The 12287-nt window shown below is 36.1% G+C and overlaps 2 protein-coding genes across 5 annotated transcripts in view; one reads left to right on the top strand and one right to left on the bottom strand.

The window, feature by feature from the left end:
- LOC118263562 (trypsin-3) lies at positions 1 to 3638 on the top strand. The gene is made up of 5 exons (XM_035575630.2): positions 1 to 283; positions 458 to 680; positions 1190 to 1439; positions 2011 to 2160; positions 3378 to 3638. Exons 1-5 carry the CDS (start codon positions 232 to 234, stop codon positions 3528 to 3530), a joined length of 828 nt encoding a protein of 275 aa, XP_035431523.2. The 5' UTR covers positions 1 to 231; the 3' UTR covers positions 3531 to 3638.
- Positions 3639 to 5533: 1895 nt separating this feature from the next.
- Positions 5534 to 12287, bottom strand: part of LOC118263727 (proton-coupled amino acid transporter-like protein pathetic) — a 72359-nt gene continuing 65605 nt past the window's right edge. For all 4 annotated transcript variants that reach the window (XM_050705591.1, XM_050705592.1, XM_050705590.1 and 1 more), the window contains 3 exons: positions 8879 to 9091; positions 8270 to 8439; positions 5534 to 5935 (listed from right to left, as the gene is read on the bottom strand). In XM_050705591.1, coding sequence (XP_050561548.1) covers positions 5697 to 5935; positions 8270 to 8439; positions 8879 to 9091 — 622 coding nt within the window. In that variant the 3' untranslated portion in view covers positions 5534 to 5696. The remainder of the gene's footprint in view (positions 5936 to 8269; positions 8440 to 8878; positions 9092 to 12287) is intronic.

Here is a 12287-nt window from a genome sequence, read left to right as displayed (position 1 = left end):
TTAGTAGCAAGTGTACACCGAACTATAGACCCAGTACATTAGTCGGAGCACATACACTAGCTAAAGCCCCGAAGGTTACCACTTCTGACGACCACTCGTGTTATGACAGAAAAATTCAATGAAACTATGTGGGTGCTTTGTATACCGTTTTAACAGATAATAAGCGTCCCATATAAAACGCAGAGTGAATAGTTAGCCCTTATTTTGTGAAAAATAAACGAAGCAAGAACAATGTTCAGTTTGAGTATAGTTCCAGTTTTTGTTTTGGTTTTGTTAAACCCAGGTGAGTGAAGGATATATATTTTTGGAAAAAAACACGGTGGACACGTATACCTATGTTCACGAAAGTTGAATTTGCTGTCTATTAAATATTTTGACCGAAACATTCATGTTCATCATCTTATTATATACATATGTATAAGTTTGATTAGATTAAAAAACATTGTTTATTTTCCAGTATCCCCATTCGACTTCCCAAACTTTGTCTTCCCAAACGTGCCAACTGTCGAAGATATACTGTACGGTCCCGTGCCTTTCGACAATCGGATCGTTGGAGGCGAGAATGCGACCATAGAAGAACATCCTTACCAAGTGTCGTTTGTTGTGAACAATTCCTACTTTTGTGGAGGGTTCATTGTGAGTGAGAATTATATCCTGACTGCAGCCCATTGTGCTCAAAAGTAAGCATCTATACCCAAGATACTAAGTACAATAAAGTATATCTATATATTAATACGTGATGCAAAAACTTTGGACCCCTTTTTTACGAAAATTGCGTGTATTTGACAAAACGTCAAAATCGACAGACATTGCGATGATATTCTCACGTCTCATATGAATAGAGTTTTCCTGTTCATGATGCGCCGGAATATATTAATTTGAATTTTAAAAAACTAATAGCAATTCGTTAAATAAAAATTATCCTTGAACGTATGTTAAGTGGTATTGTAAATTAAATCGTATATGGTCGAATTTCGACCACTAGGCGACCACTAGTATAAATAAATAAGTGCATATCGTCGTCACCGCATGCGGTCATACTACCATCCTCTTTATTACTCTCTTTGGTGACAGTTATGAGACCAAGCAAAACGTAACTATTGATTGATGATGAAAAACATGTAAAGTACGTAATGTACCTATCTAATTGTACATACAATATTAATCAAATAATCTTTTAACCAAACAGTGTAGACCCATCGTCAGTCGTCCTTAGAGCTGGGAGTACTTGGAGAAAAAATGGCACAATAATACCCATTGCTGAAGTGATTGCTCACCCAGAGTATAACAACCCAGCCTTCGATAAGGATGTAGCGGTGATGAAGACAGCGGAACCAATCACTTTCACTGACACCATACAAAGCATTGCATTGCCGAAAAAGGGAGAGTATTTGAAAGGGAATTCTGTGATCATGGTCAGTGGATGGGGGAAAACTAATGTAAGTTAAACGTTTCTTTATTTTTGTTGTCGTAGGGTCTATATTCGGTTAAGTAGTTGCGGATCTGCAGAGACCGTCTCAAAGAGCCGTTAGACTATCACAGATGGGTATCTCCCTAAGTTCTGGACCTACCGGAGTCACGGGGGCCTCTAGCCATTTATCGTGGCTTAAGGCCGAAGTTGGAATGGGTAGTTTTATGATTTTTTATCCTTACAACAAGTGGTTAGGTAATTGTGAAGACTATATTGATATTGTTAGTTTTGGGTCCAAATGTTTTGGACGAACCAGTGAAAAGTGGGCGCCAACAATGAAATGGATATTTTTGCCAATATTGTACGAAATAAGCTACATATCTGACGACCTGCAACCAGCCGTAATGGGTCGCCGCATTTTCTAAAACATACTGGTGACCAAACAACAATCCCCAAGCCGCCTGCCTTTCGTTTAGCAAACGTTATAGTGAACACTTATAACGTGACCGACTAAGGAGCCGAAAAGAAGCCCTTACTTCTTTCAGCAGTGGTTGTCTTTCGGCTGACAATGATGATGAAATATTGTATGGAAATTTCAGCAAGCAGCCAATACAATACCGGAGAATCTGATGCACGTGGAGATCCCTGTGGTGCCTCACTGGCAGTGCTTTGTGGTGTACGCCACGGTGCTCACGGACAACATGTGGTGTGGAGGCAACTTCGTGCTTGGTGGAAAAGGAACCTGTCAGGTAAAGAACTTTGACTTTGAATTGATAGCACGATTTGTGCGGTGGCTGGGCAACTGGTAGCCACGTTACGAGTACCGGATTCGATTCCCGCACGGAACAACTCTTTGTTGTTTGAGTTTGTGGTCCACAAAGTGTGGTTTCGAGTCTGGGTGTCATGTATATGTTTGTAAATGCACCCACGACATAGGAGAAAACCCTTCCATCTATGAAGTTCTGTACTTTGACTGCACACTTGGTTGCACTACGTGTAGCGGGTTCGGAGCAACTCTTTGTGTGATCCACAAATTGTTGTTTCGGATCTGGGTGTCATGTGTTTATGAACTTGTATGTTTGTAAACGCACCCACGACACTGGAGAAAATAGGACTGTGGGCCAACGTTTTTCTTTTTAAAAAAGTACTTTTAAGGGAAAATAAGGTCGATGGTGTTATTTTGGGCTTACTTTTACTACTACAAACAAATGATTTTAAGTAAAGAATGTTGTTATAGTGTGGCAGTTGGAGTGGCGGTTAATTGACTTGTAGTTTATGTTTGCGTTAAAATCCTTTGGTCCTTTTATACGAGACAAAGGTTTCGTGTTTTTGTTAGCAATAACCGAACATAAGGTTTGTTATTTTTTGAGAAAGTTTTCATTAAGGGATAGTGCGATTTAATTTTATTATATTACTTACTAGCTTCTATCATAATCTATCTCTGTTTCAAATTTCATCTCGATCGGATTACGTTTCAAACACTATACACAAACTCGACTTTGCTTGCTAATCTAATCCATGCTTGTTCTTCATCTCGATCACATCAACCGTTTTGACTTGAATATTAGTAGGATTTATGGCTTTGCGATGATTTTATATAACGCAACGCAATGTCACGTCTTTTATCCCCGAAGGGGTAGGCAGAGGTGCACATTACAGCACGTAATGCCGTTATATAATGTATACCAACTTTTCACAATTTGTGTTATAAGTCCCATGTAATAGGTGGTAAGCCATATTGCCATATACTGGGACAATTCTTCACAATTCCAGACTCCATGCTACTACTGAGAAATTTTTCGAAAAACCGAAAAAAGCCCAGTAGTATTTTGCCCCCTTGTCTGGCAGTCGCACCTACGACCACTCGACCAACGAGAGCAATCAGTAGAATATTAGTAGGACTTATAATATTATATAGGCTTTGCGAATAATTTTATATATAACTTACTTATAAACACGTTTACAGGGTGACTCTGGTGGTACGGCTATCCAGAACGGTAAGGCAGTGGGTATCGTCTCGTTCGGCCGTGGATGTGGCCAGAGTTTCTCGCCGAGTGTCTTCGCCGACACTGCTGCACCCACTATAAGGGACTTTATCACTGAACATACAGGATTGTAAGCATTGAAAGAAAAATGGCAAGACTTATGGAACAGTTTACTACATAGTTAAGTTTATTTATTCTTGTATTAAGGTTTTGATTAAGAATGTTTATTTATCATAAATGAGTTTGCAGAAAGTTGTTTTTTTTATTGTAACCTATTTTTTTTTGTAAGTTCTAGTAAAAGATTTTAACATTAATGTAGTTTATGATTATACGAGTAGTTTATCCACAGGTAGAATACATTAATTTGCCCAAAAAATAAAAAAAAAATAAACATTTATTTGACCTATGTTTTTGAAAGCAAATTATGCATATTCAAGCGCTCTCATTTGTTTCAAGGAACCGGGTGTTTAAATGAACATCTGAAGTTAAAAAGAGTGCTCTGAAAATGGTTTAATAAAACCATGTTGAATTTTGTAGACCTTTTTAAATATTACTATGTTTGACAATCAAAAGTATACGAACCAAGAGTCCGCGGACAAATAATATAAATAGAAATAAAATAAAAAAAGCCGTTTAGTCCATTTATTGAATTTCGGAGTCAAATTCCATATAAAAATTCCAATAACTAGACTTACTGCCGTACTCAGAGACATTTAATAATTACTTCAACATTTTCTTAGTAAAGATTCTGAAAATAATTGTTAAGGACTGGGTTATGTAACAATTAAACGACTCGAAGTACGGCAGTAATATAGTCTTTAAACACAACAACTAAACGTCCTGAAAATATCTTCAGTCATCATCACATGTAGGGGGATCACGTGGCCGGCATCTAATCAACTTTAATCATACATTAAGCAGGAAACTTCGACTCCTCAAGGGTACAGCTAAAGTGCTCGTCATCATGATTCTAAATACTTGACTAGCTGTAATTACTAGGTATTTAGTGTTCCAGCTTGTAAAATACTTAATACCTTAACTGACAAAAGGTGTAATTTTACTTTTAGCTAACTAGTATTACGTATAATCACGTCGTTGTTTCATGAAGGGGTACATAGGAGGAGAATGTAAGGAATAGAAATGTAGGAGAGATATGCTTCGGCACGAATTGGGTAGCTCGACCGGAGTGATACCATGGCCTCATAGAAAACTGGCGTCAAGTAATACTTCTTTTAATAGAGCATATCAATAGAGTATACTGTGGCAAACGAGCATACGGATGACCTGATGGGAAACAAACGGCGCGGCGCCATCCACAGACATCCGTAACGCCAAAGTTACAAGTGTGTTGCCTTTTGGGGGGTTAGAGATTTAGGTATTAAGGGGTAATGGGGAGAATAGGGTCTGTAGTAATCTCACACACTCTTTAAAACAAAATGCAAGTGTTATTTCGTGGCGGTTTATCGTGAGACCGTGGTATCACTCCGGATGAACTCCAATCGTCCCGAAGCATGGCTCTCTTGTTTTATCTCGTGTCTGATAGCCAAGTGAACGAGGAAGTCAATCGATACAGTATAATAGCATAGTATTACGCCAATTACGTACATATGTACGGTCCAGTGAACTTCAGTGGACGTGTGTCATTAGAAATAATGACCTTGATGTTAATACACGGAGATTCATGTGAACTCTGGACTATTATTACATACCTACTTCATGTTTTATGTAAATTTAGTTTTTTTGCTAATGGAATGCAAGATTATGACTTGTTTTTTGAAATGTAGGTAGAGAATAACGTATTATAATTTTTGTCAGATATGTTTCAGGGTAGATGAGGTAGGATTTGAGAATTAATACTAACTAGGTATCTACCACTAAGATTTTCGAAAAAATGATATGATCGAAAGAGACGTTTTGGTTGCGACAGCCCCGCTCTACCAAGATGGTTAGATAGGTATTTCTGTAATACCTAAGTTTCTATATTCTTCATTTGAATAAATAGTGATAATAAAGTTGTTAGGAGAAGTAACTTCATACGTATTATGTTTTACTCCATTGAATGTTGCTTTGTCTCTCGTTCCATTGAATTGCTGAATGTTCCATGTTGAATTCCAACCAAAAATTAAAACCACAAAAATAAAATTAAAACCTATTTTATTACTGAATTATTTACAACAAAGTTTTTATTAAGACAATAATTATTATTACAACGAACATCACATTTATAAGTTAACATTATTATTCTAGACTTATAACTAACATTTATAAAATTAATTATACATCATTTACAAAATAGATGATCACAGTTCGTTTACAATCGCCATGATTGCGGAGGTAACTCCAGAGAACATGGCGACTAGGGCAAATACTCCTATAACAACATTCTTCCATACAACGAAAGAATATATTGTAATGTCCTTGTTCCACCTAAACACAGTCTCCACCACTGCTGGTAGAAGCAGACCCATGATGGACAAACAGATAGCTCCCACCAATTCCATGAATAGCTCCAATCTTGGCACTGCACTGGCGATACCGACTGTGGAGGAAAATTAACATTTATTTATTTATATATTGCACAATGTACAGATTTACATGACTGGTACATAACTCTGGTAGGGCATAGCAATTTAATTACAGTAATATTATACAATAATCTTAGGTATTACAATATAGTTAACTTATTAACTAGTTATAAATTTAGTATTATAATTTGAATGTAGTACCAAATCTCTTATATATCAGACATTTTATATATTATATTAAAATATTAAATGAAAAGGAAGGTATAGTTTTCTTATAAATATTTTTTTTATCTTAAAGGTACTCTTGGTTAGTCACATATTTAGTTAAAAAACTAGCGAGTGTTTCATTTGACTACGTATCGAGTAATAAAAGTAAAATCAGTATTTCGAAACTCGATTTAATAACATCTGTACCTATAATAATTAAATTGCGAAATCTAGTTTCCAACATAGTAATTAATTTGTTAACTAAATCGAATTTCCTTGCACGCCTGACTTTAGTTTCAGAGCAACAATTTACTGTGCTACCGAATTACTAAACTACGCTAAGGCGTTTCTAGCATAAGTTACGTTGTACAACAACGAACAAACTAAAACGCTTTAATACCTTACCACGCAGTGGTTTCAAATTACCGTTGTTTACTTATACAACTTACTTGATACTATGATGGTAGGTAATAATGCAGTTTTGTAAATATAACAGTAATATGTATGATATAACAGTATTATATAATTATAATATAGATGTAAAAGTTGCCCGGTATAATATGGCAATAGGCTCACCCCTTATTACATGGGACTAACAACATAAATTGTGAAAAGTGTGTGTAACAGTGGCATTACGTGCCATAATGTGCACCTCTGCATACCCCTTCGGGGATTAAAGGCGTGACGATATGTAAAAGTATTGAATATGAACGTATCTTATTAACCTTTTAACCGCCACGAGTTCCGTAAACAAAATGTGCCCCTAAAGCACATCATTGGTAACAATATGACTAGTGATGGGAAACATTAATCATATTTTAAATAAAACTATTTTTTATATACGTCTCGTATATATACGTCTGCGGCGGTTAAGTCACAAAATTTCGTGGTCGGATTTATCCGACTCTGGCGGTTAAAGAGTTAATTGTAGAGGACTGTATGTGGTGTCACGATTTACATATCGCAAGCACGGTCCGTTACATGATAGTCCACCTCAGACCAGTGAGCTACCTACATACATATGCAAGAGGTGTTTGCCGTAATCTCCACACTTAGCTTCGGTGCGATAATGCAGTTTGAAAGTTCCAGTGCTTACTCTTGAAACCAGTCTCAATATCTATGCAATTTGAACCCAATAAAATCTCAATAGTTATTCGATAACAAAACTGAACAACCCGAATCGTAGCTGTTAAAATAGCATTCAGAATTGGATATATGGATTAAATAAAAAAACTAAACTAAATACCACGTAGTTCGTTCCATATCCACGCAATACGGATGTAACGGGCGCTAGTGATGCAACTGAAGAGTACGAAATTTTACAATATCATTGTCGTCTGATCAAAATCGGATTCTATTGACGCTGCTAGTCTTTAATTTTTGTTTAACGTGGGATGTAAAAAAGAAAACTCTATGTTGTGGATTTAATTTGTGCCTTAGAGGTATTGCTATATGAATTTCATCAGGCGCTATTTACTAAATAGTATGTTGTTTTTACCGACTTCACAAAAAGGAGGAGGTACTATGTTCGGTTGTTTGTATGTTTTTTTTTTTTTTTGTATGTTTGTTCATCGAATACTCCTTCAATTGTCGACGGATTTTCAAAATTCTTTTTTTGTTCGAAAGTAGATAGTTCTGAGGTGGTCCCATTGTCACCAAGTTAGGATCTGATGATGGGATCTTAGAGAAATCGAGGGAACTCCTCAAATATTATAGGGAACTATATAGTGATTTTGGTATATTCATCTAGAATTGAAGCATTTACAGTCAAAAAGTAACCTTTGAAGAGGTGGAACTGATGAAGAAGACCAGAAATGGCCAAAGGAACTTCATACTCACATAGAAATCACAATAAAGTTAATTAAGTGACTGTGACAATATAAATAAATAAAGTAGTTATTGAGATAGAGAATTTTACTTTTTAGTTGCGATACTGAGTATCGCAACTAAAAAGTGTGAAATAAAATACTTTTTACAAAAAAATAAACCGACTTCACTAAAAAAGTTAAAAATAACTTTAATTTCGGAAGTCGGTGTAGCAAACAAATAATACCGAGAAACACCGACTTCCGAAATTAAAGTTATTTTTAACTTTTTTAGTGAAGTCGGTTTATTTTTTTATATGGTATCATAAGACTTACCTAGCAATAAAGTTCCAAAGAACCTGATGCCGGCGAGGGCCCATCGGTGTCCTCTCGCCGGTATCCTGTCTTGGACTCTCCTCCAAACAACATCAACAGGTACGTAGTATACTAGAGTGAAAGACAGCAACATCACGCAAGCCACCAAGAGCTTCGCGGTTTGAGCTAATCTGGAATAGAAGCAAATATTATAAATTATATTATTTTTTTCATAGTTCATAGCTGTAAGTATTTATAAGAGGCTCCTTCTGCAGAATAAGGTGGAATGAACCTTTTTAGGCATTTCTGACTGAGAGGTAAAGGCCACTGTAGCGACACATGACATATTACGACAGACGAAAAAAGTCGCACGATGATTGGCGAGTAAAATCCACGGATTACGTCATAAATCCTACGTTGCACATTTATGGAATTTACATGCGAATAAACAAACACAGAAAATCCCAACGAACAACTATTTGGTATAAAGCCCGCCAGACACGATCACGTCACCTGGTCGGAGGATCCTTCTTCTCTTAGGGAAGCTGACTCTCTGTTCTCTAAACCACCAGGACCACTAAACCATAGACTTAAATAGTAATTACATAAAGAAAATAATTTAAAACTTACACTTCTTCCTGTGGGAGATTGAGGGTCAAACTGCCCCTGGCTTCATCACCGTACTTCAGGTAGCCGATGAATCCAACGAAACCGTACATTACGGCTATAGCTGACATTGCAGCATTGAGGACTCCTGGACATCCGAGGAAGTCTTGAGGTTTCTTCATCTCATTTTCTATTGGCATCACCACGCCTATACCTTCCATCGCGAAGAGACTTGTGCTGTGAAAGAGAAAATAAGAGAAGATAAGACTTGGATAAACTTTATGAGAGGAGATTTTGGTTGTAATGATTTGATGAGAAGAAATTGTCACACCTTGCAAGCTGGTGTCGATGTTACGGTGAGTTAAAGTAATGGGCGATAAAGCTTTTATAACTTAACATTTTCTTATTCGAAGAACGAACTTGAGACCTCCTTTTTATGTTATATACGAGCAGACAGATCACCTCATGGTATGCAATCGGCGCCGCCCATGAACACTCGAAACAATATAGAGACTTTACGTCTTAGGGGTTAGGGTTGTTGGGGAATCGGGGATTGGGAAGGGGGTTAATTGAAAAAACTGGGTCATTCGTGCCGAAGCATGGCTCTCCTACACCTCCTATTGAGGAGTTGTGCTAACAACTGGAGCAATGGACTGTACACAATTTATTTGTTTAATTTTACGTTCATTATTTATTTATAAGTGTGCAAAAACTGAGACATTCAAGTTCAAAAGGTCTTATCTTTGAGACTCAAAACCACTCAATGGATTGAGTCCAGATTTATGATTTACGTTTGACAAGCTATCGAAAATCTTCTAGCTCTTTTTCCACTGATTTTAGGACAAAAATATCGAGATTTGAAGAAGATTTTGTCCAACTGCGGTTATTTTAAGCTTTAATAAAAGTAAAATATTGTTTTGGGAGCCCGTAAAACCGCATCGAAATCCATAAAGAGGTTTAAATAGTATTAAAAAGATTGACAGGCGGTTTTGTGAAATAATTCATGTATTTAGTATGTTCCACAAATTCTTTAGCAGATAAATATTAGGCTTGGGATTTTATAGAATATCGTCAGATTTGTGCAAACAATGCTTAAGTACGAGGATTAACCTATTTAAATGCAGCTTAGTAAGTTTTAATGATCCTTTATTTAATGGATATTTGACCCAAGTAATTCGAATGTTATATCTTTATTTAATTTCATAAAGCTATAGCTTAAATAAAAAATAAAAAATAAGCCTGATTACTGTTGATGAAGCGAAAGAGGTATGTAAGAGTCGTAGCAATTGGCGGTCCATTGTCTCTGCCTACCATGGTTTATGTATGTATGTACGATAGCTTATAAATTCAGTTTTAAAGTTTATTTCAAAAAGGCTCAAATTATACTTACTAACGTTCTTATAATAACCATTCAAAATAACACCCCATTCACATGTTAATAAGGTCGTCTTTTCTCCGCAAATAGCGAGACGGTATTGTCGGCTAATTTAGAATCAGTGGCCGTATTTCCTTTAATGAGACATCTACTTATAGTGTTAGAGGTTTTGCTAGCAAAAGTAGTTGTCTAGACTTTTGAATCCCGGCAAATATTCGTCTAGACCGGTAAGCTGCTAGTGTTTTATCGGACCGGCAATCGGTCAGACCACTACCATTTGCGCGGTTTAAGAATTGTTTCTTTACACTTGTAGTCGAGAGTATTTCTTTTATAATGTGTCTCTTAAGTCGGTAAAGGGTTGATTTTATCAGGTTTATGAATAAGACGTTGTGAGGATATTCCTTGTTAAAAGACTTCATTGCACTTGTGTCTGGGGGCTGTTCTAGTAATCGTTTAGTTGTAAGAACATTTTGCTTAATAGTCGTTATTTAAAGTTGGAAGTTGCAAGGAATTTACACTTTGGAATGAAGAAGAATGAATTTCCATTCTTATTGTATTTTCTCTCTGACCGATGTCAAAAAATAAAGTCTCTTTGACCGATGTAAGTAATTTAATCCTTAATGGATTAGATTGTTTATTTAGCTGATTTTACTTGACCATCTTTTGATACCTACTGTGTTTAATATTGTAAATAATTTAATATTGTAATTAATTCTTTTTAAAATAGGAATCTTAGCAAGCCATTGCTGCAATGATTAACTTACAGTTAGATCTTTATCTCATTTCGTCTTTTTCGGTTCTTTTTCGACTAATAGATGAGAACCAGTAGTAGTTACCAAAGATTTACATTTGTTACTTGTTGTATCTAATAATTTGCATAGAGTATTAAATTTTCTAGTCCAATTAATAACAGTACGGCGAGACAATGGAATTTACCATCTGGGGAGATCCACGGACAATAGGACGGAACCCTTTCCTTCATAGTAAATACGGACCTATGTATATGTTTATGTCTAAAACTTCTGTTGTTGGGATCGGACTACAGTTGGGAATAGTTAAGTTTTATGATAATTTGGTATTACAGTTGCTTTTAAGAATATTAATACGGTTGTTTCCAACTAATCAAATTCAATACTTTTATGGAAATGTCAAAAACGATACTTTTCTATGAATTTTGTAGGAGATTGCAACTTATGACGTCATATTTTTTTTGCAGCAATTAGCATACTTAATATAAAAACACGGTATGCTAGAAATAATAAAAAAGTATACGTATAATATCATGATATTAATGAATAAAAGTACGAATATCTTAGGACATAATTTTTTTAAAAGTACCACGAGGACACTGCTATTTGAACCCGTGATAATACGCTGAAGCTTCATGATGAATAGAGGTAGGGGTTCCAATTTATTTGAACAAAACCTTCTTCAAAAGGTTTTTTGTAGTTTAAACCGAATACTGTGATATAGGCAGTATAAATGAGAAAATTAATCTGCTTGAACTAGACTGAATTTAATTAACTAACCCATATTAGTCAGTTGGTAAAAACGAAGGGATCAGACTGGTTCAGTCCTATATACAGGGCTACATACTATCAAGCTAAACATAACCAGTTTATACTGGTCTTGCTATGAATGATCTTTTCGCACATGTAACGGTCAATTAATACTGGTTTTGTATAGCTGGATGTGTCGCCTTGTTTACTAATTTCTACCTTGTATTGTCTATACAAAAACTACGGCGAAAAATTTAATGGGAAATAGGATTTTCAAATTAGACGAAAAGTCAGGACGTTGCTCCACAAATTCTTTATACCTAATACACGTTTTTTACCAATGTTTCACCCATGGATAAAAGAAAGAGACTGGATTGGCCTTGTGGGCGGGCCACGCGTGCCGAGGGTGCGAGCCGGCGTACTGCGCGCTGTCATAACGCTCAAATGTCCATACTTACCGGCTAGCAATCGCTGTCATGTTTTGACAGCGTACGTATCTCCGCAAAAATATTATATTATGCCGTCTTGCGCTATTATAACGTGTCGGAAAAGAAACCAG

This window comes from Spodoptera frugiperda, chromosome 27 (assembly GCF_023101765.2).
Source record: "Spodoptera frugiperda isolate SF20-4 chromosome 27, AGI-APGP_CSIRO_Sfru_2.0, whole genome shotgun sequence".
Classification (NCBI taxonomy): domain Eukaryota; kingdom Metazoa; phylum Arthropoda; class Insecta; order Lepidoptera; family Noctuidae; genus Spodoptera; species Spodoptera frugiperda.
Note: the sequence above shows the minus strand (reverse complement) of the source record. Positions and strands in the feature narration are given on the sequence as shown.

What these genes read in the sequence shown, in the direction of transcription:
- LOC118263562 (XM_035575630.2), top strand. Translation starts at nt 232, where the DNA reads ATGTTCAGTTTGAGTATAGTTCCAGTTTTTGTTTTGGTTTTGTTAAAC. An exon ending in GCAGCCCATTGTGCTCAAAA is followed by an intron (nt 681 to 1,189) that starts GTAAGCATCTAT and finishes TTAACCAAACAG; the next exon opens with TGTAGACCCATCGTCAGTCG. An exon ending in GTGGAAAAGGAACCTGTCAG is followed by an intron (nt 2,161 to 3,377) that starts GTAAAGAACTTT and finishes ACACGTTTACAG; the next exon opens with GGTGACTCTGGTGGTACGGC.